The sequence below is a fragment of the Rhinopithecus bieti genome, unplaced genomic scaffold, assembly GCF_001698545.2.
Source record: "Rhinopithecus bieti isolate Rb0 unplaced genomic scaffold, ASM169854v2 scaffold_947, whole genome shotgun sequence".
In the NCBI taxonomy this organism is placed as follows: domain Eukaryota; kingdom Metazoa; phylum Chordata; class Mammalia; order Primates; family Cercopithecidae; genus Rhinopithecus; species Rhinopithecus bieti.
In genome coordinates this window covers 7,062,519-7,090,432 of record NW_016803664.1, presented here as the reverse complement: position 1 = coordinate 7,090,432, position 27,914 = coordinate 7,062,519, and the positions used below count along the sequence as shown (strand labels likewise).

At 37.4% G+C, this 27,914-nt stretch overlaps 2 protein-coding genes and 1 long non-coding RNA gene across 3 annotated transcripts in view; 2 read left to right on the top strand and 1 right to left on the bottom strand.

The window, feature by feature from the left end:
* ARSJ (arylsulfatase family member J) overlaps positions 1-20,855 on the top strand; it is a 105,772-nt gene extending 84,917 nt beyond the window's left edge. Inside the window, exons 4-5 of the transcript XR_001880646.1 lie at positions 18,130-18,197; positions 20,822-20,855. The gene's annotated coding sequence lies outside the window, so the exon portion shown is untranslated. The remainder of the gene's footprint in view (positions 1-18,129; positions 18,198-20,821) is intronic.
* Positions 1-27,914, bottom strand: part of LOC108512668 (uncharacterized) — a 280,548-nt gene that overhangs the window by 206,515 nt on the left and 46,119 nt on the right. The window lies entirely within an intron of this gene.
* Positions 20,884-27,914, top strand: part of LOC108512664 (60S ribosomal protein L11-like) — a 16,289-nt gene continuing 9,258 nt past the window's right edge. Inside the window, exon 1 of the mRNA XM_017848010.1 lies at positions 20,884-21,047. Within this exon, the coding sequence (XP_017703499.1) occupies positions 20,973-21,047 (75 nt within the window). The 5' untranslated portion in view covers positions 20,884-20,972. The remainder of the gene's footprint in view (positions 21,048-27,914) is intronic.

The following is a 27,914-nucleotide window of genomic DNA, read 5'->3' as shown; positions in this document are numbered from 1 at the left end:
ATAAAGGGATGAATGTGTAGAGCTATCTCAGCCTTCTGGTGACGAGAAGACCTGAGCCCCACCCCAACTCTTCAAGGAGCTGAGATCAGAGTGGGAGTGAGCAATCTGGAAGCCAACAAATTGTTCCCACCTGAGTAAGTGAGCCACCTCTCCCTTCAGGTCCAAGCAGTTTAGCAGCTGCAATGTCCAAAGCCGCTTCAGCTTTGGGAACTAATTAATGCTTTCTCTTTCTGCCCAGAAGAGAGAGCAGTGAATAAGGTAACTTCTACTTGGGACCCATCCAAAGCCTACCTTGGGTATTTCTTCTCTTCTTACATAGAGGAGCGAACAACATAGATTTCTAACATTCTCTACTCACCCACCAAAAGCCCAACGTTGGGAATTCCTGGACCCTTTCTTCTCTTGCTAGGAGAGGGCAAAAACTAAAAGCCTTCTCTAAAACCTAAAACCATCTGGGCTGCTTGTTCCAACCTACCCCCAGCCTTTGACCAACAATTGTCTTCCAATCCTTTCAAACTGTCTGCTATTGGCTCTTGCTGTCTTCTTTCAAATCCTGTTAGTTAGCCTGGAGGTCATCCTCTATCTCTTTCAGAAAACCACGTTTCAAACAGGATCCCATTCTTGTCAGTAAACTTGGTAAGTTTTTATGATCTGTATTTATTCCTTGTTATCCTGAATGCAACCATGAGGTTTCTGGAACTCAGAGTCATCACTGTTCATTACAGCAACGGCAGCAGTGTCGCATAGGTGATGCAAGGAGAGCCACATGTTTAGCACTACATGTACAGGGGTTGCATCATAGGAACGGAAGCCTAAAATTATGAATCTGGAAATATATATATATACACACACATATATATCTATGTATGTGTATATATATATAAATAAAATGCCCTCCCTCTCCTCCCTTCCTGAGAGAGAAACATTTGCTCCCTGGTCTTTTACAGTCCTTTGGACTGTAAATAAATGTTCTGAAGAAAAGAGAGGGGAAAGTACCCCAAAATGCAAGCAGTTGGCTCTGACAGAAGTAAGTTTTATTACTCTTTAAGAGCAGATAATTCCCTGTTTAACACACTTCAACGTCCGAGCTTGTCCTTTGACCCAGGTGCCAGTAACATTTGTCAGAAAGTCCTAACTATGCAGAAACATGAGAATATTCACTTTCTGACATAGATCAGTGGTTGCAGATGGAAGTTGAAGCAGGGACTGACAGAAAACAGGTATGAGGGAAACTTCAGGGTGAAGGAGGTACCTTAACACTGAATCGTAGGGATGATTGTATAACTGCATGATATACTAAAAAAAAATCACTGAACAGTATAGTTACAATGGGCAACTGTATGACATGTAAATTTTTCCTCAAAAAAGCTGCTAAATGCAAGGCAGTAGCTAGAATAATTATTCACAATAAATATAACAACAAAAAGTCTCCAGAGTATTTAATGAACTCCTATAAATCAATAAGAGAAAATAATGGAAAGGGTCCTCACAAAAGATGACACACAAATGCACAGTCAATATATATGTGCTCAAAATCATTAGGCATTAGAGAAGTAAATTAAAATCAAAATGCTATGCCAGTACATTTATATCAGAAAGGCTAAAATGAAAAAGATAGTACCAGGTGTTGGTGAAAGCATGTGGAACAACTGAGTGGAAGTGTTGGTGAAAGTGTAAACTAATATAACCACATCAGAAAACGTTTTGGCTGTATCAGTGAAAGTTTAACATGTATATCCCTATAACCCAGCAATTTTATTCCTAGGAATATACCCTGGAGAAATGCGTGTATAGATATTCACCAAAAGTCATGTAAAGATATAATTCATGGAAGCACTATTTATAGTATCCTAACACTGAAAAGCACACTTAATTATTCATCAGCAAGAGAATGAGTAAACAAATTGTGATATTCTCATATAATGGAATGTTATTCTATTGAGGGGGACGTGTTGAGAGGTTACTAGAAGGGGCACAAGAGGGACTTCTGGGGTTCTGCTAATATTTTTTTCTCTGTGCTGCTTGTGGTTATATGTTCAGTTTCTAAAATTCATTAATCTATATAACTAGAGTTTATGTACTTCCCTGTGTTTGTTATACTTCTCACCACTACCAGAGTCTATGATATATATATATTTATATGATATATATATCATAGCAATTCCACTCCCAGATATTTGCCCAAATCCAGGAATAAAACTAATACATGCCTAGCAGAGTGTCTTGCACACTGTAATATTCAATTAACATGAAACACAGAACAAAAAGGCCTAATTTTACCCACCCTATTTTTTTTTTAATCATATTAACCAGCACGCAGAAATTTCTGGGACCTAAATATCCAGCCCTAATACATATTATAGATGACTACCACCAGGGGTCATGCTAGCAGGTTTGTTTCAATAGGTTGAAGCTGAATGTAATTAATTTTATAATTTTTAATAGTTCAAATCCAGTTTTTAAAAATTAAATTATGAAACAAAGGTGATGTGAATAATCATATTGAATGGTAAGTGCAATAAAATATGCATATGCATTGAATTCACAATTGAGTCATGTCCAATATTACAGTCCAACCTCAATTCCTATCAAATAATTTAAGTTAAAAAATAGTGGGTCCCATATTTATGGCTTTCTGATTATAGAGTCTTTTACTGAGGTAACATGATTCCCCTTGAATTTTTCTGTATTGTTCTTATCTTTGCTGTGACTATCCTTGTATTTCTCTGCATTGCTCCACTCCACCCCACCACTATTTCCTCTGCCTATTCATCTCTCCCTCCTTCTCTAGCTCTTTTCTCTTTGTCATCTTTATTTTCCCTTCTCCCTCTTTGTAATTATAATCTCTTTAATATTTTTAAAAACTAACCAAACTTATATGTTGCAATTTAATAAATTAGAGTCTGTGTACCTATCTTCAAAAAAATCTTTGGGCAAATTTTATACTAGGATGCATATTTCCACATAGCCACTTGTATTCCAGCCTTATCTAAGAGTGAAAATGACTGTTGACCAGGAATTAATACTTTTACTGATAGTCAAAAATAGTGATCATATTTCAACAATAGATAACTTTATTTACTATTGCCAGAAAGACTCATAATTATCTTTGTGTGTATATGTTTAATTATAATCACACTTGATTGAATTACAGTTTCCAAGAATTAATTATGGCTGTTAGTGGCTATTAAATAAGAAAATGTGTTTGCAGCTCAAACATTTGTCTTGTTATGTTTCCTAGTGGAAAAAGGCAAATACTGACAGGATATCAGTTTAAGTGAATTCATGTTACTACCCTGCACAATAAAATAATATACAGGGCTGTGCTTTGTGAATTGTGAGTTATATTAGTGAATATCATTTTCTGATTGCCTGCATCTTTCCTATTTTATATACATGTTTATTTTTGTAAGTCAAATTAATATAAAATTTAATTTGAATACTTGTGAATAAAGAGATGCAGCACTGTTTTCTATTAAACTACACTAATCCTCTCAAGCAAAAAGTAGTTTATTAAATCATATTCCATTAATTTTAAGGTGTTGATGCATTTGTCATATTACCTAATTAACACTGTGTTATGGGAGAATTTTTGTAGCATATATTTTGAATTACTATCAATTGTCTTAAGATAACTGAATTTGAAGAAACAATAGCTATTTTGTTATCTAACTTCACTTGTAAATTTCACCTACTCATTCTTACTAAAACAAAGTAAAATTTTAATAAACTTCAGGTTATTAATATACTGTATTTCTCCTTTTCCCTCTAACCACCTTTTGACCATTATTTCTACTATAAATTATTTCGTTTTCTTTACAATTCATAAACAAATCTTGCTTTTCATCAAGATTTATTTGTTGTGAACAATTCATTATGAAACAGTGAACACTGTGAAAATGTTCTAATTTCCTTATAACTTGTCATTAATGCTAATTTACTCTATAATTTATTTAACCTTTAAAGCATCTTTCTTTGATATTTATCTTTAAAATCCCTTTGTAAGCAGCTGTTTATTGAGTTGAAGCATTTTATTAGCTTATTTGGATGCTGTACATGCTTATGAAATACTGACAAATAAATCCTTGAAAATTTACCCAGTAGTTGGCGTCTTTTCTCTTACACTAAAAAGTATTGTCTATACTATTTGCATGCAAAATATACATTTCTGAAACCTGACTTCTAAAGTCTGTCATTTCAATTAACTATTCTCAAATGATCTAACATGCCTTTATCCTAGAAAATGTACTGTTAGTAGTGTTCCTATTATTATTTATTTTTTCTTTAGAGAACTTTGAAGTATCCTTCAAGATACGATTCTACTATAGCTCTTAGAAATAATAGCAATAGGGTGAAATTTGCCCTATTTTAATCATTCACCTAGCTCTCACCTCACATTCACAGCATGAGTTGTCTTTGAAATTCTCTAGTAGCAGGGATTAAGCCAGTATTACAGAATGAACTCCATCTAATTGTGTGTGAAAAGAGAGAAAATGCCAATTACATAAAAACATCAATGACTTCATTTCATTTATTTTGCTCCCTTTCTCTGGATCAAACAGGCAATCTTGATATATAAGAGAAACCAAAATAGGTAGCTAGAGGCTTCACGTTGCTGGTGTGTATCCTCTACAGAGAAAAACAACAACAAAAAAACACCAATGTTTTATTAGTCAGACCAGATTTTTTGGGTTTTTTTTAAGATGAGAAAAATGACAACTTTGTAGGAAAGCTGTGATGCTCTTAGACCAGTCATTTGTACAGACTCTTTTCTACAAAAAGAGAGAGTTGGACTAAATCAAAACAAGGGAGCAAAAGGCAAAACTGATTTTCACAAATCATAATGTTTAAAATAGATGTCACTGATCCCCTCAAGCTTGATGCATCCCATCTGAGTCCCACCTGAGACTAACCTCATCCTTTGGCTATAGGTGGTTAACAGAGCAACAAAGAATAAAAAGCCTGAAATCAATCAAATGATTAGTTCAACCTTACTTCTTCTCTCCTCTCAGTACCTCACACTTATTCTCCAGCCTGGAGAGACTCATAGGCAGGGAAATTGCTGTACCTATGTGTTTATAAAAATATAAAGTGATAAGTACGTAAGTGCAAGTAATGATAGAATATTATTGCTAATAATAGGAATATATTATTCTTATTTATGATAGTTAATGAAAGCACAATTACTAACAGACATATTTAAACATATCATGTTAAACACATTGCTGTATAAGAGGCATTAGCTTAAAGTCATTAAAGCTCATGAGTAGATTAAAATGTTTTTAAAACTGCTATAAGTGACTAATCAATTAAAGTTACTGGGAGGCAAATTTCAGCTCAGAATAAGAAAGAACTTTCTAGCAAAAGTGCAGCTTTCGGTGGAATGTGGTGGCCTCTGAAGACAATGTGTTTCCTCATACTAAGAAATGGAATAGAAGTAGAATCATTGTAAGTCTGGAATATATCCAGTCTCCACGTGCAAATAAGAGCTAGAGAAGCATCCAGAGCACAGACTGCTGTGAGATCTTGAGTCAAAAGCCGCCTTTCACAAGCATCCAGAAAACAATGAGTTCCCACTGTTTCCAAGTCCAAGGTTCCATTCCAGCAGTGATTCTAACTAATATACAGCAGTTGAGACAATATAAACATACATCTATGCAATCTATTTATTTTCCCCAACTTCAACTGAAATCAGTGGAAAAAAAGCAAAAGATTTGTGCCATATTCAGACACTCTTGAGTATAAGGCCCAATTTATCTCTTCTAAGTGCAACCCAACTGTTCTCTCTCATGACTTCATTTTTGTAGATGGCATAAACCTGCCCCAAACCCTTTTCCAGTTGTACCTCCAAGGGAGATCGGGCCACCTCTAATTACAGTTTACTTAACTTTCAAATGGTTTTTCCAATTATAATGTCAGCACAAGAAGATACCCCTGTTGCCAGGGCAACCTAAATGTACAATTCACTTCCTCAAAACCTAACTCTACCTGATCAAATTAATTCTGTATTCTCAGATAATCTCACTTTTGTGTTATTAAAATGTAAGCATTCTGAAGCTTCCATCATCTTATGTTGCCTGTTTTTTCAACGTGTTGTAAATCTATCCTTTTTTCCTTTAGTTTGCTGACATTTTATTTTTCTTAACTAATTCCAATATAACTCTCACCTTGAAAGTCAGATATTTTTCTCATCATTTACATATGTCTGTGTCAAAATTATCATCTCCATTAAAAAAGAGAAATTGACTTCTATAAAGTATCTATAATTAATCAAAACTTTAGTGTATGTCTCAAATAATTTAGATTGTTCAATATATTGTGTATTTATATAAACACTGGAAACATACATGAGCATTCCAACCAGTGTGTGTGTGTGTGTGTGTGTATGTGTGTGTGTGTGAATTTCTTTTTTTGTTTTGCTGGGAATTTCTTTTTCTTTTAAATTATACTTTAAGTTCTAGGATACATGTGCACCATGTGCAGGTTTGTTACCTATGTATACATGTGCCATGTTGGTTTGCTGCACCCATCAACTCGTCATTTACATTAGCTATTTCTCCTAATGCCATCCCTCCTCCAGCTCCCAACTCCATGACAGGACCCGGTGTTGTGATGTTTCCCACCCTGTGTCCACGTGTTCTCATTGTTCAGTTCCCACCTATGAGTGAGAACATATGGTGTTTGGTTTTCTGTCTTTGTAATAGTTTGCTGAGAATGATGGTTTCCAGCTTCATCCATGTCCCTGCAAAGGACATGAACTCATCATTTTTTATAGCTGCATAGTATTCCATGGTGTATATGTGCCACATTTTCTTAACTCAATCTATCATTGATGGACATTTGGGTTGGTTCCAAGTCTTTGCTATTGTGAATAATGCCACAATAAACATACGTGTGCATGTGTCCTTATGGCAGCATGCTTTATAATCTTTTGGGTATATGCCCACTGCTAGGGTTGCTGGGTCAAACGGTAATTCTCGGTCTAGATCCTTGAGGAATTGCAAANTTTATAGCTGCATAGTATTCCATGGTGTATATGTGCCACATTTTCTTAACTCAATCTATCATTGATGGACATTTGGGTTGGTTCCAAGTCTTTGCTATTGTGAATAATGCCACAATAAACATACGTGTGCATGTGTCCTTATGGCAGCATGCTTTATAATCTTTTGGGTATATGCCCACTAATAGGATTGCTGGGTCAAACGGTAATTCTAGGTCTAGATCCTTGAGGAATTGCCAAACTGTCTTCCACAATGGTTGAACCAATTTACACTCCCACCAACAGTGTAAAAGTGTTCCTATTTCTCCACATCCTCTCCAGCATCTGTTGCTTCCTGACTTTTAATGATTGCCATTCTAACTGGCATGAGATGGTATCTCATTGTGGTTTTGATTTGCATTTCTCTGATGACCAGTGATGGTGAGCATTTTTTTCACGTGTCTGTTGGCTGCATAGATTTTTTTTTTTTTTTTTTTTTTTTTTTGAGATGGAGTCTTGCTCTGTCGCCCAGGCTAGAGTGCAGTGGCATGATCGTGGCTCACTGCAAGCTCCGCCTCCCGAGTTCATACCATTCTCCTGCCTCAGCCTCCCTAGTAGTGGGGACTATAGGTGCCCACCACCATGCCTGGCTAACTTTTTGTATTTTTGGTAGAGATGGGGTTTCACAGTATTAACCAGGATGGTCTCGATCTCCTGACCTCATGATTCACCTGCCTCAGCCTCCCAAAGTGCTGGGATTATAGGTATGAGCCACCGCGCCCAGCCAGATGTCTTCTTTTGAGAAGTGTCTGTTCATATCCTTTGCCAGTTTTTGATGGAGTTGTTTTTCTTCCTTGTAAATTTGTTTAAATTCTTTGTAGATTCTGAATATTAGCCCTTAGTCAGGTGGGTAATTGCAAAAAATTTTCTCCCATTCTGTAGGTTGCCTCTTCACTCTGATGGTAGTTTCTTTTGCTGTGCAGAAGCTTTTTAGTTTAATTAGATACCATTTGTCTAATTAGGCTTTTATTGCCATTGCTTTTGGTGTTTTAGTCATGAAGTCTTTCTTTGCCCATGCCTATGTCCTGAATAGTATTGCCTAGGTTTTCTTCTAGTGTTTTTATGGTTTTAGGTCTTACAGTTAAGTCTTTAATCCATCTGTTAATTTTTGTATAAAGTATAAGGAAGGGATCCACTTTCAGCTTTCTACATATGACTGGCCAGTTTTCCCAGCACCATTTATTAAATAGGGAATCCTTTCCCCATTTCTTGTTTTCTTGAGGTTTGTCAAAGATTAGATGGTTGTAGATGGTGGTGTTATTTCTGAGGCCTCTGTTCTTTTACATTGGTCTTTATATCTGTTTTGGTACCAGTACTATGCTGTTTTGGTTACTGTAGGCTTTTACTGTAGTTTGAAGTCAGGTAGTGTGATGCCTCCAGCTTTGTTCTTTTTGCTTAGGATTGTGTTATCTATGTGGGCTCTTTTTTGGTTCTGTGTGAACTTTAAAGTAGTTTTTTCCAATTCTGTGAAGAAAGTCATTGATAGCTTGATGGGGATGGCATTGAATCTAGAAATTACCTTAGGCATTATGGCCATTTTCACAATATTGGTTCTTCCTATCCATGAGCATGGAATGTTCTTCCATCTGTTTGTGTTCTCTTTTATTTCGTTGAGCAGTGGTTTGTAGTTCTCCTTGAAGAGGTCCTTCACATCCCTTGTAAGTTGGATTCCTAGGTATTTTATTCTCTTTGTAGCAATTGTGAATGGGTTTTCACTCACAAATTGGCAGTTTGTCTGTTATTGACATATAGGAATGCTTGTGATTTCTGCACATTGATTGTGTATCCTGAGACTTTGCTGAAGTTGCTTACCAGCTTAAGGAGATTTGGGACTGAGACTATGGGGTTTTCTAAATATACAATCATGTCATCTGCAAACAGGGACAATTTGATGTCCTCTTTTCCTAATTTAATACTCTTTATTTATTTATCTTGCCTGATTGCCCAGGCCAAAACTTCCAACTCTATGTTGAATAGGTGTGGTGATAGAGGGCATCCTTGTCTTGTCTTGAAAGGGAAATCCCCTGACCCCTTGCGCTTCCCGGGTGAGGTGACACCCCAGCCTGTTTTGGCTCACCTTCCGTGGGCTGCACCCACTGTCCAACCAATCCCAACTAAATGAACCAGGTACCTCAGTTGGAAATGCAGAAATCACCCATCTTCTGCATCTGTTCTGGTCTTGTTTCAGTTTTCAAAGGGAATGCTTCCAGTTTTTGCCCATTCAGTATGATATTGGCTGTGGGTTTGTCATAAATAGCTCTTATTATTTTGAGATACATTCCATCAATACCTAGTTTTTTAAGACTTTTTAGCATGTAGAGCTGTTGAATTTTGTCGAAGGCCTTTTCTGCATCAATTGAGACAATCATGTGGTTTTTGTCATTGATTCTGTTTATGTGATGGATTACATTTATTGATTTGTGTATGTTGAACCAGCCTTGCATCCCAGGGATGAAGCAGACTTGATTGTGGTGGATAAGCTTTTTAATGTGCTGCTGTATTCGTTTTACCAGTATTTTATTGAGGATTTTTGCATTGATGTTCATCAGGGATATTGGTCTAAAATTCTCTTTTTTGTGTGTGTCTCTGCCAGGCTTTGGTATCAGGATGATTTTGGCCTCATAAAATGAGTTAGGGAGGATTCCCTCTTTTTCTATTGATTGGAATTGTTTCAGAAAAAAATGGTACCAGCTCCTCTTTCTACCTCTGGTAGAATTTGGCTGTGAATCCATCTGGTCCTGGACTTTTTTTGGTTAGTAGTCTATTAATTATTGCCTTAATTTCAGAACCTGTTATTAGTCTATTCAGAGATTCAACTTCTCCCTGATTTAGTCTTGGGAGAGTGTATGAGTCCAGGAATTTATCCATTTCTAGATTTTCTAGTTTATTTGCATAGAGGTGTTTATAGTATTCTCTGATGGTAGTTTGTATTTCTGTGGGATCGGTGGTGATATCTCCTTCATAAATTTTATTGCATCTATATGATTCTTGTCTCTTTTCTTCTTTATTAGTCATGCTAGCAGTCTATTTTGTTGATCTTTTGAAAAAAACAGCTCCTGGATTCACTGATTTTTTTGAATTTTTATTTTGTGTGTGTCTCGATCTCCTTCAGTTCTGCTCTGATCTTACTTATTTCTTGCCTTCCACTAGCTTTTCAATTTGTTTGCTCTTGCCTCTCTAGTTCTTTTAATTGTGATGTTAGAATGTCAATTTTAGATCTTTTCAGCTTTCTCCTGTAGTCATTTAGTGCTGTAAATTTCCCTCTACACACTGCTTTAAATGTGTCCCAGAGATGCTGGTACATTGTGTCTTTGTTTTCATTGGTTTCAAAGAACATCTTTATTTCTGCCTTCATTTTGTTATTTACCCAATAGTCATTCAGGAGCAGGTTGTTTAGTTTCCATGTAGGTGTGAGGTTTTGAGTGAGTTTCTTAATCCTGAGTTCTAATTTGATTGCGCTGTGGTCTGAGAGACAGTTTGTTGTGATATCTGTTCTTTTACATTTGCTGAGGAGTGCTTTACTTCCAATTACATGGTCAATTTTAGAGTAAGTGTGATGTGATGCTGAGAAGAATGTATATTCTGTTAACTTGGGGTGGAGAGTTCTGTAGATGTCTATTAGGTCGGCTTGGTCCAGAGCTAAGTTCAAGTCCTAGATATCCTTGTTAACTTTCTGTCTTGTTGATCTGTCTGATATTGACAGTGGGTTGTTAAAGTCTCCCATGATTATTGTGTGGGAGTCTAAGTCTCTTTGTAGGTCCTTAAGGACTTGCTTTATGAATCTCTGGGCTCCTGTATTGAATGCATATATATTTAGGAATAGTTAGCTCTTCTTGTTGAATTGATCCCTTTACCATTATGTAATGGCTTTCTTTGTCTCTTTTGATCTTTGTTGGTTTAAAGTCTGTTTCATCAGAGACTAGGATTACAACCCCTGCTTTTTTATGCTTTCCATTTGCTTGGTAGATCGTCCCCCATCCCTTTATTTTGAGCATATCTGTGTCTCTGCATGTGAGTTGGGTCTCCTGAATATAGCACACTGTTGGGTCTTGACTCTTTATCCAATTTGTCAGTCTGTGTCTTTTAATTCTGTTGTTTACCCTATTTACATTTAAGGTGAATATTGTTATGTGTGAATTTGATCCTGTCATTATGATGTTAACTGGTTATTTTGCCTGTTGGTTGATGCAGTTTCTTCCTAGCATCAACGGTCTTTACAATTTGGCATGTTTTGCAGTGGCTGGTACTGGTTTTTCCTTTCCATATTTAGTGCTTCCTTCAGGACCTCTTGTAAGTCAGGCCTGGTGGTGACAAAATCTCTCAGCATTTGCTTGTCTGTGAAGGATTTTATTTCTCCTTCACTTATGAAGCTTGATTTGGCTTGATATGAAATTCTGGGTTGAAAATTCTTTTCTTTAAGAATGTTGAATATTAGTCCCCCACTCTGTTCTGGCATGTAGGGTTTCTGCCAAGAGATCTGCTGTTAGTCTGATGGGCTTCCCTTTGTGGGTAACCCGACATTTCTCTCTGGCTGCCCTTAACATTTTTTCCTTCATTTCAGCATTGGTGAATCTGACAATTATGTGTTTGGGGTTGCTCTTCTTGAGGAGTATCTTTGTGGTGTTCTCTGTAGTTCCTGAATTTGAATGTTGGCCTGCCTTTTAGGCTGGGGAAGTTCTCCTGGATAATATCCTGAAGAGTGTTTTCTAACTTGGTTCCATTCTCTCTGTCACTTTCAGATTCACCAATCAAATGTAGACTTCGTCTTTTCACATAGTCACATATTTCTTGGGGCTTTGTTCATTTCTTTTTAGTCTTTTTTTCTAATCTTGTCTTCTCCCTTTATTTCATTAATTTGATCTTCAATCACTGATATCCGTTCTTCCATTCGATCGAATCAGCTATTGAAGTTTGTGTATGTGTCACAAAGTTCTTATGCTGTGGTTTTTGGCTCCGTCAGGTCATTTAAGGTCGTCTCTATGCTGTTGATTCTAGTCAGTCATTCATCTAACTTTTTTTCAAGGTTTTTAGCTTCTTTGCAATGGGTTAGAACATGTTCTTTTAGCTTGAAGAAGTTTATTATTACCGACCTTCTGAAGCCTACTTCTGCCAACTTGTCAAAGTCATTCTCCATCCAGTTTTGTTTGGTTGCTAGTGAGGAGCTGCTATCCTTTGGAAAAGAGGTGCTCTGAATTTTGGAATTTTCAGCTTTTCTGCTCTTGTTTCTCCCTGTATTTGTGGTTTTATCTACCTTTAGTCTTTGATGTTGGTGACCTACAGATGGGATTTTGGTGTGGATGTCTTTTTTGTTGATGTTGATGCTATTCCTTTCTGTTTGTTAGTTTTCCTTCTAACAGTCAGGACCCTCAACTGCAGATCTGTTGGAGTTTGCTGGAGTTCCACTCCAGACCCTGTTTGCGTGGGTATTACCAGCAGAGGCTACAGAACAGCAAATATTGCAGAACAGCAAATATTGCTGCCTGATCCTTCCTCTGGAAGCTTTGTCCCAGAGGGGCACCCACATGTATGAAGTGCCTATTGGCTGCTACTGGGAGGTGTCTCCCAGTCAGGCTACACGGGGATCAGGGACCCACTTGAGGAGGCAGTCTGTCCATTCTCAGAGCTTGAATGTTGTGCTGGGAGAACCACTGCTCTCTTTAGAGCTCTCAGACAGGGACGTTTAAGTCTGCAGAAGTTGTCTGCTGCCTTTTGTTCAGCTATGCCCTGCCCGCAGAGATGGAGTCTGTAGAGGCAGTAGGCCATGCAGAGAGGCGAGCTCTGCCCAGTTTGAACTTCTGGGCCCCTTTGTTTACCTACTCAAGCCTCAGCAATGGTGGACGCCCCTCCCCCCACCAGGCTGCAGCCTTGCAGGTCGATCTCAGACTGCTGCACTAGCAGTGAGCAAGGTTCCATGGGCATGGGACCCTCTGAGCCAGGTACAGGAGGGAAACTCCTGATCTGCTGGTTGCTAAGACCTTGGGAAAAGTACAGTGGGAGTGTGGGAGTGTACCGTTGTTCCAGGTACAGTCATTCATTTCTTCCCTTGGCTATGAAAGGGAAATCACCTGACCCCTTGCATTTCCCAGGTGAGGCAATGCCCCGCCCTGCTTCAGTTCACCCTCCCTGGGCTGCCCCCACTGTCCAACCAGTCCCAGTGAGATGAACCTGGTACCTCAGTTGAAAATGCATAAATCACCCATCTTCTACATCGATCTCACTGGGAGCTGCAGACTGGAGCTCTTCCTATTTGACCATATTTGAAACCCCAACCACTTTTTAATTTGAGCTTTTTCAGTTTTTTATGTGGTTTGGCTATGTCTCCACCCAAATCTCAACTTGAATTGTAGTTCCCATAATCCCTGTGTGTCATGGAAGGGATCAGGTGGGAGGTAATTGAATCATGGGAGCAGTTACCTGCATGCTGTTCTCATGATAGTGAGTGAATTCTCATGAGATCTGATGGCTTTATAAAAGTCTTTCCCCCCAACTTTGCTCTGTACTTTTCCTCACTGCTGCCATGTAAAGAAGGACACGTTTGCTTCCCCTTCTGCCATGATTGTAAGTTTCCTGAGGCTTCCCCAACCCTGCAGAACTGTGACTCAATTAAACCTCTATCCTTTATAAATTGTCCAGTTTAGGGTATTTCTTCATAGGAGTGTAAGAATGAACTAATACAGTTTCTGTTTTGGGGGTTGTTTTTCTTTTTTTCTTTTTTTTTTTTTTTTTACAGAGTTTCACTTTTGTTGCCCAGGCTAGAGTGCAATGATGCAATCTCAGCCACTGCAACCTCTGCCTCCCAGGTTTAAGTGATTCTCCTGACTCAGCCTCCCAAGTAGCTGGAATTGCAGACACCCACCACCATGCCCAGCTAATTTTTATATTTTTAGCAGAGACAGGGTTTCACCATGTTGACCAGGCTGGTTTCAAACTCCTGACCTCAGGTGATCCACCCACCTCAGCCTCCCAAAGTGCTGGGATTACAGATGTGAGCCCTGGTTCCCCGCCTGATACAGTTTTACAATGGAATCATGTCTGCTTTAACAGACAACTTCTTTGAATTTAATTTGATCATTTTTATTTTCTTTTCTGATGTTACCTTATAAACTGGGCCCTGAGAAGCCTTCTCACAGACCAGAGCCTCCTCCCCAGCCTTGCCCTTTTCCATATCACCTCTGATATTGCTGAAAGTATTCCTGATTTTGATAACATCAAGATATTTCAAGCCCATTCTTATTTATCTGATCTTAAAACATTGAGTCAGCTATACTTCAAAAGCCCTGGTTTTAGGAATAAAGAATATGAGAAACCATGATATTGACATTAGCTCATACATTAAACTCTTCCAAGACTATAGGTGGCAGGAAGAGGACACCAGATGACCCAACCAGTGTCTGCTTGAATCATTAAAGCATGTTGAACATTGGAATAGGAAAGTATGTTCACAAATAACATAATGATGTACAATATTTTAGGTTTTCCAAAACCATAAAAAAATGAACAAAAGTAAACTTTTATGACAGTAATTTTTTAGCCTATTGAAATAAATTATATACATCCACTAGAGTTTCCTGGAAAAGAAGAATAGGAAATCAGTTAACAATAGTGCTTGCCAAAAAAGAATTCTTCATTCTTCCTTTATATATTCAAACCCGAAGAATGCAACTTGAGGAACTTAAATTAAGATTTGTTTCTTTCCATGAATGATAGGGTTTTTAAATAGATGGGTTAGGAAAGAGGTCCTATGCATTTTAATCATTAATTACGTTAGAAAAAAATGCAAAATTAGTAATTGAGGGAACCAAAATCTCAGGTGACAATCTAAAATTCCGTGGTCATAAGTAATACCTCACCACAAAGATAAATCAACCCTTGTGTTTTTATCACCACACAATGGTTAAAATCTAAGCCTCTGTCACATCAATTATCTGGCCAAATAGCCAGTGGAAAAGTAAAAAGTCGAAGTAATTTGAAAAGAGTTTCACAAATGTTTGCTTCTAAATAATACACAAGGTAACAGGTAATTTCCTGGGAATGTATCTTGAATACACATTTCTTCCATAAAATAAAACTTTTAAAATGATTTCTCTTTTCAGGGTGTGGTTTTGCAGAATTGTGAAAAGTATTGCCCTTTGTTTTAACTTCATCTGGAAACTTCAGGAACAGACCAACTATTGCTAATCCAGCTGGAAGCAATTTATATGATATAGATATTTGTGATAAACCCTCCCCAGAGAGCTCCTTAAGTTGTTGCACCAGGCAAGAGTCATTCATAAACTTTAGCTGTGTTTTCAAGAGCTATTGTTTCTCCCAATTACAGCAACTACAGGCTTAATAAATTCATCCATAGATATATACTGAGCATTACATCAAAGTCAATCTTCACTTTGTTCTAACTACTCTTTGCTTTCCAATAATTGAGAATTTTGTCAAGAGATAAGGCTGTTGTCATAATTTTAAATTGGAATTTCTCAATTTCTTTCTGTTTTCTAAAGAAATATAATGGTTTTGAAAGATACTGGACTTGACATTAATGTTAGTAGTTCATCTATACATCAATCTTAAAAGACAAAAGTCTGAAATTAACTATTAGTATGAAATCAGTAAGAACTCATAAATAAATAAACATTAAGTAGAAACGAATCTTACTAAACTTTGGCCATCAGATGAGAAGACAAGAACTTAAATTGATTTTTTACTTAATTATACTTTTGGATCAATATTCTATGTGGAAGTAACTTGCCATTTTCTTATACTAATATATAGAAAGACTGGATTACAATACTTTGCATAGCTACCCAAAATTTATATTATCATTATACTAATCTGGTTAATAGAGAGACTAGAAATGAAAATGTAAAAAGAATTTTCCCTCTTAATTCAATGTAGTGTAAAGAATAGGATATATCTCAGAAGCACAAAATTGAATTTATAAAGGAAATTAACAACCCAGAATCTCTCAGTTTGAGTGGCTCTCTTCACAACTCATTCAGAACAATTGTGCAACTAGAATAATGATCTTGCCCATTGATATGATTTGGCTGTATCCCCACCCAAATCTCACCTTGAATTGTAATAATTTTCATGTGTTAAAGGCAGGGCCAGGTGGACATAATTGAATCATGAGGGCAGTATCCTCCATTCTGTTCTCATGGTAGTGAGTAAGTCTCATGAGATTTGATGGTTTTTTTAATGGAGAGTTTCCCTGCACAAGCTCCCTTGCCTGCTGCCATGTAAGATGTATCTTGTTTTCCTTTTGCCATGATTGTGAGGCTTCCTCAGCCATGTGGAAACTGTGAGCCAATTAAACCTCTTTCCTTCATAAATTACCCATCTTGGGTATGTCTTTATTAGCAGAATGAGAACAGACTAATACACCTATATTTAACTGCACGAGCCTTACCTTTATGGTTTATTTCTAATATTATTTATATTTTTATACTATCTCCAACAACCAGTTCTCCATTTTTTAAAACTTAAATTGTTTCATTACAAATGTTAGTTTTAATATGATACAGAGAATTCAATGATGTTAGTTATATGCTAATATTTATGCAAATGAAAATTTTTGTTCTTTGATGATAAGTTATGTCACTATTGTACTGTTGTAGAATACCAGTAGAAAAACTTCTTATTGTCCCCAAATTAAAGCCTAGAATCTACAGTCTAAAGTCAAATAATGCAAATGCATTTTCTCATTTTCCCAGAATTGAAAGAATCCAGTCTAATGTCAAGTAATGTCAAATTCTAAAGTCAAAAAACTACCAGCTGTGGGCTCAATCACATTCAAGAGAGGCTTGCTAAGGGGCACTATTTCAGCACAGTTGGAGCTCTTCATTGTTCCAACCCTTTACTTCCTGACTTCCTCTGGACTACATAAAATGAAGGCAGGCTAGAAGTCATTATTGATGGGAATGAGAATTTGTGGAGCAGCTTCTCTTACTCCTCCCATTAGTGAGAAGCATCCATTATATTCTCTCTCATCCTACAAGATGGAGGATGCCAAAACCACTACCCCCTTCACTAAGTTGTGACTGCTGATCATCCCTTGTGTGAAATGTCCTAACTACTGAGCTGGCAGGATATCTGGTGTCCTAGACTTACAGCTGCTGATGAGAGAAAAGAAAGTCAAGAAAGATGATGAGGAGAGAAATCAGCAAGGAGAAGGTGGGGAGGTAACCTGTATGCCTGCTCTGTTGTATGGCAAGGATACAGATATTTCTGACAATCACCTTAGGTGTTGGTTAGAAATTAATTTATCAGGCTGGGCACAGTGGCTCATGTATGTAATTCCAGCACTGTTGGGGGGTGCTGAGGTGGCTGAATCACGAGTTCAGGCGTTCAAGACCAGCCTGGCCAAGATGGTGAAACCTCATCTCTACTAAAAATTAGCCGGGCATGGTGGCAGGTGCCTGTAATCCCAGCTACTCAGGAGGCTGAGGCAGAGAATTGCTTGAACCTGGGAGCCAAGATCATGTCACTGCACTACACTCCAGCCTGGGTGACAGAATGAGACTCTGTCAACAAAAAAAAAAAAAAAAAAAGAAAAGAAAAAAATTAATTTATCAGTAAGATAAATTAATTCACCTCAAGAGAGCTACTAGAAGACAAAATTCTCAACACGAAGTAATAGAATGCCCCTTCCACAGCAGAAATGAGCAGGTGGTGGTAGTCTCTAGTTACCTAGTACCTGGTTGGTGATTTAGAGCAGGGAGAATATCGGTATGGTGTGTTAGAGTTAATAAAGGAGGTGGCTGAAGGTAGAGATGGGATTGTTTGGCTTGCATATGAAAGGTATGCTCATAGGCAAGTTGTTTGCTATCTCTAGCAATTAGCTATCCTTGGAAGAGACAGTCTCTCCAAGATCAGCAAGACCCCAAGATGTCAAAGCATGATAAAATATAAAAATGCATAATTAATGTTGCAAGAAGACAGACAAGTATTAACATTTCCTTTGCAAGGGGGTTTTCCCTCAAGTTCAGTCACTGAAGGTGTTGCTGTCTGGGAAGAGCAGTCTCAGATTATTGAGGTTGTCTCTGATCCAGCCTTCTATGAAACTCAGGTTCATACTATTGGTGCTTTCTTTCCAGCCTCCATGGATGCAGGCAACCTTAAAATTCAGACTCAAGGTTACCAACTACTGGCAGATGCCGTCCAGGTAAACAGCACACACTGACTTCAACCTCATCTATTTTGGATTTGTGTTTTCTTGTCAGTTCTGCCCTCTGATGGTTTTTCTGAATTTATCATCTTTACCATTACTTTTGAAAAGATTTTCACTTTTAATCTATTACTGCAGATATGCCATGCTGGGAAGGGTTTATCTACTCAGCTTGTCAACCATTTTCCTAAAATAAAAGTCTTACATTTACATGTTTAATGTCTCTTTGCTTGTTAAAAAATTATTCGCAATGAACTCTATTAAAAGCAAGAAAAACAATCCTAAAATAGTATCTAATGAAATGTCAATCTGGATTTTCTAGCTTTCAGACAGTTTCCTACACTTTGAACAATTGCCATTAAAGTAAAAGTTACTTAAGATTTTGACTAAATACTTTGTAATTTTATGTTTTCTAAGAAATTTTAAACCTTTCCTGTTACACTCTGAAATCTAATTTTAAAATGTGACAATGTCAGTCTTCCCTTTTTTCTATTTAAACTATTTTTGTAAGGATGTGAATATTTCTTAATGTACAAATGTTATTTTCTAGTTCACTGATTTAGAGCATAGAAGCCATTGACCTTATCTTCAGAATATGCAATATCCTCTAAATGGACAGTACAAAAACATTTTAAAGGCCAACCAAAGAAGACTTAACTATGCATTAGACAAGAACATAAATGTGTAGTCCATAAATTGTATCAGAAAATAAAATTTGAACTGGATAGAATGTTACAATTAAAATATATTAATTTTATATTACTTTGCTTTCATTTTTGAGATCTGATACACAAAGAGAAACAAAATAATTAGATAATTCAATAATCCTAAACCAACCATTGATATGTAGACTTTTTTTTTCTTTTTTATACAGAGTCTTACTTTGTCACCCATGCAGGGTGGTACAATCATTGGTCACTGCAGCCTCAACCTTCTAAGCTCAAGCAATCCTCCCACCTCAGGGTCCCGACTACCTGGGACCACAGACATGCACCACCATGCCTAGCTAATTTTTAAAAACTTTTTTTGTAGAGACAATGTCTCTCTATGTTGCCCAGGCTGGTCTCAAACTCCTGGGCTCAAGCAATCCTCCCACCTTGGCCTCCCAAAGTGCTGGAATTACAGGTGTGAGCCACTGCACCCAGCTGACATCTATTTTTGATTATTCAGTAGATCAGTTTGAGTCTGACTTATTGTTTCATTTTAATTTTAGTTAAACTGGAAGTTTATGAGCCATCTTAGCATGTTTTATGTCACCAAATAAACTTGGGAATTTAAATAACTACCATTAATTCATCATATTTCCATTGTCTTAGGAATCAAGTCAGGTTTGAGAACTAGCTGGTAATCAGGAAGCTTGGGAAAGGCCTGCATAACAAAAGAGATATGGACAAACATGTTTTGTATGTAATGACTACACCAAAGTCATTTGCCAGTTAAGTTATCTGCCTTGTGAGAATTATTCTCATCTGTTTATATGAAGAAAAACAGAGAAAAGAGGAAGAGTTTAGAATAAACAAAAATTTCTTTAATGAGTGTTGGTTCAATCTCAATACCAATCAAAATGAAACACAATTTGAAATAAGATATTTTCAATTATCAGTAGTAATGAAAATGGTATCATAATAACCTTAGACAAGGGGGAAGTGAAATAGATGTTTCATGAACTGTTGGTTTAAATATAAATTACTATCAGTCATAGGAGGATGAATTGGCATTACATAGCATCAAAAATCTTTTATATATATATATACACACACACACACACACTTTAGCCAACTAAACTTTCAGAACTCTTTTCTTTAAAAAAGTACAAAGATGTAGGTATACACATGTTTATCACAATTTTACATAAAATTGTGAAAATTTTGACAAGAGTGAGGGCCTTTACTAAAGACATGAGCTAAAGAATTTGCATAGTTCTGCTCCTTTAAGGAAGAATGCATCTTCAAGCCACCTCAAAGCAAAACCTTTCCTTACTAAGGACTCCCAGTAGCCTTCCTACACTGTGGTTGAGTTTTCTGACTTTACTAAACATTGACTTCTATGGTTCAGCACCTCAAAATTGACTTAAAATGTATTATTAACGTGTATAACATTTATTCCTAAGTTTTATTCTAATTTCATTATTCTTATATTTTGGATTTTCTGCCTCTCTCTTATTTTTCTTTAACTTAAATGGTGACTACTGCATTTTAATAAAAGAATTTGACTTTATTTGTACATTCTTAGAAACTACTTTTAGTCTTAATAATCTCATTCGTAACTCTACTTTTAGATCTAGCTTTTATATTGCACATATTTATTTTCAAACTTAATTGTTTTAAACTTAATTGCTTTTTCCATATTTTAAAATTAATATTTTATTTTTAGAATAAATTTTACCTTAAAATTATATTTTATTTCTGTTTTTTGTTTGTTTAGACTAATCTCTTTGTCTGTTTTCAATTTCTTATTTTTAGTTTCTATTTGGTTTTATTATTATTTTTTGACAGTTTCTTGCTCTATTACCCTTGACTTCTCAAACTCAAGTGATCCTCCTACCTCAGCCTCCCAAAAGTAACTACACCCAGCTAACTTTTTTCTTCTTTTTTTTCTTTTTTGTTTTTTTGTGGAGACAGGGATCTCACTATGTTTCCTGGGCTAGTCTTGAGCTTCTGGCCTCAAGCTATCTTCCCACTGTGGCCTCCCATAGTGCTGGGATTATAGTCATGAGCCACTGTGTCCAGATGATTATTTTTAGTTTGCTCTTCTGTTGAACAACCTGATTCCATGACTCATATTCAAGACAAGAATCCTGGCCCGGCCCTGCCCACCAATGACTTCTACACCCATCTGAATGAAGAGGTTGGTTAGCTTTCTGTTCTTCTTAAACTCAATTTTCACAAGAAGTCAATTCTCCTTTTCAGTCCATTGAAACTTAACTGTGAATCAACTTGAAATCTAACTGGCAGCATGTTACAATTGCAATCTATTTATTAACAAAGGTACACTTTAAAGATGCATAATTGAGAACTGCCTAAAAGATAGGCAATCCTTCTAAGTCTCTCTAGGAGCTTCAACGTGAGTGCATGGGTTAAGCCAGATTATCAAAAATCTTGTACATGAATATATAGTGTTCTGACCCCACATAATATATAAAATTATGTTTTGGTGTTCATTTACTGGTCTAATTTAAAGAATCATATAAGAAATTGCCCTATGAAAAGTGCCTATATATTTACTGTGGAGAAATTACTAGTAACATAGTTTCTCTGGAGCAACTGGTTTGTTTTGATTTTGTGCTTATTGACATGATAAATTTTATCTTATTGACCCTCTGAACCCATTTTTTTTTTCCTTTTCAATTGGCTACTAAAGCACATTGAGTTGAAATCATGGCCCATGTCCAATAAGCACACAGTATCTCTTGGCAAGCAATTTACTACTCACTTCTAGTTTTATTTTATTTTCCTCATTTCGAGATATTTTCCTGAGTTATTTTCCTAGTTATATACTTTTAATTTATCTGGGCATATTATATGCATTGTTATACTACACCTTAAAGAATTTTGAAACAAATACTCTGAAAGAGAAACAAAGGTCCGCATTATAACCCCATTTTATGCTTAAGAAAAACAGGACAGTGTGATAATAATAGGCAGCCAGTCGGTAGTGAAACTAAAATTGGAACATCCATCTTTGAGTTACAAAATGACTTAAAACTCAAGAATCCAAAGTCATTAGACTGTATTGCTCTGTTATTATTGCCAGACTCCTAACAACACTGGAGACAAAACAACAGTCAGAAATAATCAAATACATTGTGTTGAATTCTCTACTTTATTTTGAATAATATTAAAGTTCCAGAAATATATCAGCCCAGGCAAAGCCAGTTAGTGTAAGTAACTGAAAGCATTATCTCCCACCTCTTCACCATATGCTCAGAAAAATCTTAGACAAGTTCAACTGGATATTTTGTGAACCACCCATCCAGAAACACTGTAGCCTTTAGGAGGTGGGGTTTTGTGGCAACTTTAAGGTACACAAATTTAGTCAAGTGTATGCAGATTAGCATAACACAAAGATACATTTTACTGTGAAGATCCATTATTGCTATTAATATTTAATATTAAAATATTTAAATAATATTGATAAAATATTTCAAGTTGTATATAAAGTTATTCTGATGGGCCTTATTTCTTTTTTGTTTGTTTGTTTGTTTGAGATGGAGTTTCACTCTGTCACCCAGGCTGGAACGCAGTGGCGCAATCTCTGCTCACTAGAACCTCCACCTCCCAGGTTCAAGCGATTCTCCTGCCTCAGCCTCCCGAGTAGCTGTGATTACAGGCACGTGCCACCACGCCCAGCTAATTTTTTGTATTTTTAGTAGAGATGGGGTTTCACCATGTTGGCCAGCCTAGTCGCGAACTCCTGACGTCAGGTGATCCCCCTGCCTCGGCCTCCCAGAGTGCTGAGATTACAGGCATGAGCCCCCGTGTCTGACCTGACAGGCACTATTTATAAGCCACAAATTTTAAAACTCAACCTCGCTCTATAGAACTTTATATTTGGAGCTCAATATTGTATTAATATCATCCAGAGATTTTTCTAAAGCCCTTCATGCTTTGTTTTGCTTTCTGATTATAAAGTAATTCTTCTCATTGTAGAAAACGAAGAAGTAAAAGTATTTAAAAGAAAATAAAATCAAAACATTCTTCATATAAATGTTTAATGCCAACATTTATTAGGCATTTACTGCGTGTGAGCACAAATCTGGGCATCTTATACATATTATCTCTGCCTCCCAGCAGCCCTACAAAGTAGATACATTATGTAACCCTATTTTATGCTGAAGAAATAAGGTGTGGTGAGACGAATTAAATGATTAAGTGAAATGATCACTAATAAAAGTTCTCAGTGGCATTGGATGCATTTCAGTTTTTATTTATTCATTTATGATAGAAAGAGAGAGAAAGTTATAGATCACAGGGTCTTTGGCTTCCCCTGTAATGGAAATTAACATAAGGTCAAGCAGATTTCCCAGACAAAGCTTTTATTTTGGGGCTTGTGCTGAAGTGCAAGGGAGACAGCAGAAGTGAGGTGTAAGAATCCTCTGGCTGGCTCCTTGAAAAAATCCAGTAGGGTTTTTGTTTGCTTGATTAGGCAAAGCACAGGAATTGACATCAGGGGTAAAGTATGCAGGCTGAGCTGGGCAAAGCACATGATGGGTAGGGTATGCAGGTCAGTGCATCTTGTTGCTATGGTTGTCTTGAGTAATGGGCCACCTGGTGGTCTGACCAGCAACAACAAGGCTGTAAATCAATTGTTCAGTATTCATTCCCAAGGTGGGACACTCTGCAACTGTGGTTCAGTGTTAAGATTTCCTAAGGCCAACTTTTAGAATATTTTAAATAAAAGGTGTGGTTAAACATTATGACAGCACAGAAGAATGGCTATTTTCTATGTGTGACTAAAGCCTCAGGATTATTGGGTATAGCATCAGCAAGATAGTGCTGTGGATTTTGTGAAGAGAATAAAGAAGAAAAAATATGTGAAGTGGGAGCCACATCCCACTCCTATTCTATTTCAATTCCCCCCTGAGAGATTATATTCTCCTTATTCTTAGAGAGGGTCAAAGATCTCATCTTCTGAAGCTACTTCCTACTGAATAGGATTGTCATCCCTGCCTAACCTTGGAAGGCATGGAAATTTTTCACTGACTGTTCTAAAGATTAGTAGGAACTAGGATCCTCCTGTGATGGTAAAGGTTGGACTCCTTGGGCCATCAGTAGCACGAGTTGGAATGGCTGAATGCTGAAGACATAAACTTTAATTATCTGTACTGCTGTTGAATATAACAAATAATTATTTTAAAAATCAAATGGCACCCAGTGATTAACAAAATTCTTAAGCCCAGTTTAACAATGCTTATAAGAAGAGATCAGATGCCATTTGAAATGTAAGTGAATAGGCTGGAGAACCAACCTCCTGTTGTCAAACTATAAGACAGACTTTTAATAAGAGGCATTTACATGGAAACAGAAGAAAAACAAACATTAATCATGGGCATAATCTACCCAGACGTTAGACTCAAAGCATCTTTAGTTACAGAGGAGGAAGATGCTGGCAATCTGACACATTTTTCTTGCCTGTGTTATAAGAAATAAGCTTTAGTCTGTAGGGCCTTAGAAAAGAGATACTAGCAATTTTTTGCATTTAAGTCAGAAAATGGAAGAAAATTTGAAAATGTTAGTTTGGATACTCATTGCATGGAAAATAATATTTAAAAACTCAATAACAATGGACAAGACTAGAATCTAACAACATGTATATTATGGTCTTTTTATCTCCAGTTTAATTTTATCAAAGACAAATCATGGTAGTACTGATTTGGTTGCAAATAAGTTTTAGTCTTATACTTGTCCTGATTATTTGCATAAAGTACAGCAAGAATAATTATTTGTCATATAGAGTCTTGTTTGTTTTTATTGTGCTAGAACTTTGTTCTATAAGGAATCTTAGCTTAGACTTTTTAAAGCCTTGAGCCTAACCACTGATTTATCTGTCCCTACAAATACTTGTATGAATTGTGTGAATTCCTCCCCTCTTAAGGTCCCAACGTAACTTGGAGTTCCAGAACCTATTAGAGGGTGACATTTTTACTCTATACAGGGACTGCATAGACAAGGTATGAGGCAAGTTTCTCCAAGGGGCTTTTTATCAGCTTTATAAATCAACCTCAAATTTTAAAAGCAGTTGGAAGCATGCCATTTCAGTCAAACCCCTGGTAAAATACCCAGTGTCCCCAGTTGTGTTCTATTACAAAAGAAAACAGATTCTTATTGAACTTATGAAAATAACTATATTACCATACATTAAGAATAGACACAAATAGTTTCCAAATTCTGAAGAAATCAGGTAGAAAGAAAAATGCTCCAAATTTGCTTATAGGAATATATTGTACTCAATTGTTAAAAGCTATAATTAGTTCAACAGGAAAAAAGTTTTCTTGACTCTGCAAAACAAAACAAAAAGGATCAGCAGAATTTCAAGAAATTTATAAAAAGACTATTTCAATTTTCTATTAGTTTAGTCCATTCAATTAACTCTTGTTGCACTCAATATTTATTAACACATAACATCTCCAGGAAAGTCTTAGAAGTTTTTTCCTCTATTCTAATAGTCCAAACTCCAATGTTATCAGAGACCTGCTTTCAAGAGCACCTGTCAGAGTTCTATAGCTGGTTATAAAGTGCCTTTTGAAAATAATCGGGGTGGTTCCAAGATGGCTGAATAGGAACAGCTCCAGTCTACAGCTCCCAGCAGGAGTGACGCAAAAGATGGGGGGTTTCTGCATTTCCAGCTGAGGTACTGGGTTCATCTCAATGGGGCTTGCTGGACAGTGGGTGCAGGACAGTGGGTGCAGCCCACCAAGCATGAGCCAAAGCAGAGTGAGGCATCGCCTCACCTGTGAAGCACAAAGGGTCAGGGAATTCCCTTTCCTAGCCAAGGGAAGCTGTGAGAGATGGCACCTGGAATATCGGGTCACTCCCATCCTAATACTGCACTTTTCCAATGGTCTTAGCAAAGAGCACACCAGGAGATTATATCCTGAGCCTGACTTGGAGGGTCCCATGCCCATGGAGCCTTGCTCATTGCTAGCACAGCAGTCTGAGATTGAACTGCAAGGTGGCAGTGAGGCTGGGGGAGGGGCACCTCCCATTGCTGAGGCTTGAGTAGGTAAACAAAGCAGCCAAGAAGCTCAAACTGGGTGGAGCCCACCGCAGCTCAAGGAAGCCTGCCTGCCTCTGTAGACTCCACCTCTGGGGGCAGGGCATAGCCAAACAAAAGGCAGTAGAAACCTCTGCAGACTTACATGTCCCTGTCTGACAGCTTTGAAGAGAGTAGTGGTTCTCCCAGCACAGAGTTTGAGATCTAAGAACGGACAGACTGCCTCCTCAAGTGGGTCTCTGACCCCCAGGTAGCCTTACTGAGAGGCACCCCCCAGTAGGGGCCGACTGACACCTCACACGGCCGGGTACCCCTCTGAGGCGAAGCGTCCAGAGGAATGATCAGGCAGCAATATTTGCTGTTCAGCAATATTCACTGTTCTGTAGCCTCCACTGATGATCCCAGGAAAACAGGGTCTGGAGTGGACCTCCAGTAAACTCCAACATACCTGCAGCGGAGGGTCCTGAGTGTTAGAAGGAAAACTAACAATCAGAAAGGACGTCCACACCAAAACTCAATCTGTACGTCACCATCATCAAAGATCAAAGGTAGATAAAACCACAAAGATGGGGAAAAAACAGAGCAGAAAAGCTGGAAGTTCTAAAAATCAGAGTGCCTCTCCTCCTCCAAAAGAACGCAACTCCTTGCCAGCAATGGGACAAAGCTGGATGGAGAATGACTTTGACGAGTTGAGAGAAGAAGGCTTCAGACGATCCAACTTCTCTGAGCTTAAGGAGGAAGTTCAAACACATCGCAAAGAAGCTAAAAACCTTGAAAAAAGAGTATACGAATGGTTAACTAGAATAACCAATGTAGAGAAGTCCTTAGATGGCCTGATGGAGCCGAGAACCATGGCACAAGAACTATGTGATGAATGCAGAAGCTTCAGTAGCCGATTTGATGAACTGGAAGAAAGGGTATCAGTGATTGAAGATCAAATGAATGAAATGAAGCGAGAAGAGAAGTTTAGAGAAAAAAGAGTAAAGAGAAATGAACAAAGCCTCCAAGAAATAAGGGACTATGTGAAAAGACCAAATCTACATCTGATTGGTGTACCTGAAAGTGATGGGGAGAATGGAACCCAGTTGGAAAACACTCTGCAGGATATTATCCAGGAGAACTTCCCCAACCTAACCAGGCAGGCCAACATTCAAATTCAGGAAATACAGAGAACACCACAAAGATACTCCTCAAGAAGAGCAGCTCCAAGAGACACATAATTGTCAGATTCACCAAAGTTGAAATAAAAGAAAAATGTTAAGGGCAGCCAGAGAGAAAGGTTGGGTTACCCACAAAGGGAAGCCCATCAGACTAACAGCAGATCTCTCAGCAGAAACTCTACAAGCCAGAAGAGAGTGGGGGCCAATATTCAACATTCTTTCAGACAAGAATTTTCAACCTGGAATTTCTTGTCCAGTCAAACTAAGCTCCATAAGTGAAGGAGAAATAAAATCGTTTACAGACAAGCAAATGCTGAGAGATTTTGTCACCACCAGGCCTGCCCTACAAGAGCTCCTAAAGGAAGCACTAAACATGGAAAGGAACAACTGGAACCAGCCACTGCAAAAACAGGCCAAATTGTAAAGACCATCGATGCTAGGAAGAAACTGCATCAACTAACAGGCAAAATAACCAGCTAACATCATAATGTCAGGATCAAATTCACACATAAAAATATTAACCTTAAATGTAAATGGACTAAATGCTCCAATTAAAAGACACAGACTGGCAAAGTTGGATAAAGAGTCAAGACTCATCAGTTTGCAGAATTCAGGGGACCCATCTCACATGCAGAGACACACATAGGCTCAAAGTAAAGGGATGGAGGAAGATCTACCAAACAAACGGAGAACAAAAAAAAGGAGGGGTTGCAATCCTAGTCTCTGGTAAAACAGACTTTAAACCATCAAAGATCAAAAGAGACAAAGAAGGCCATTACATAATGGTAAAGGGATCAATTCAACAGGAAGAGCTAACTATCCTAAATATATATGCACCCAT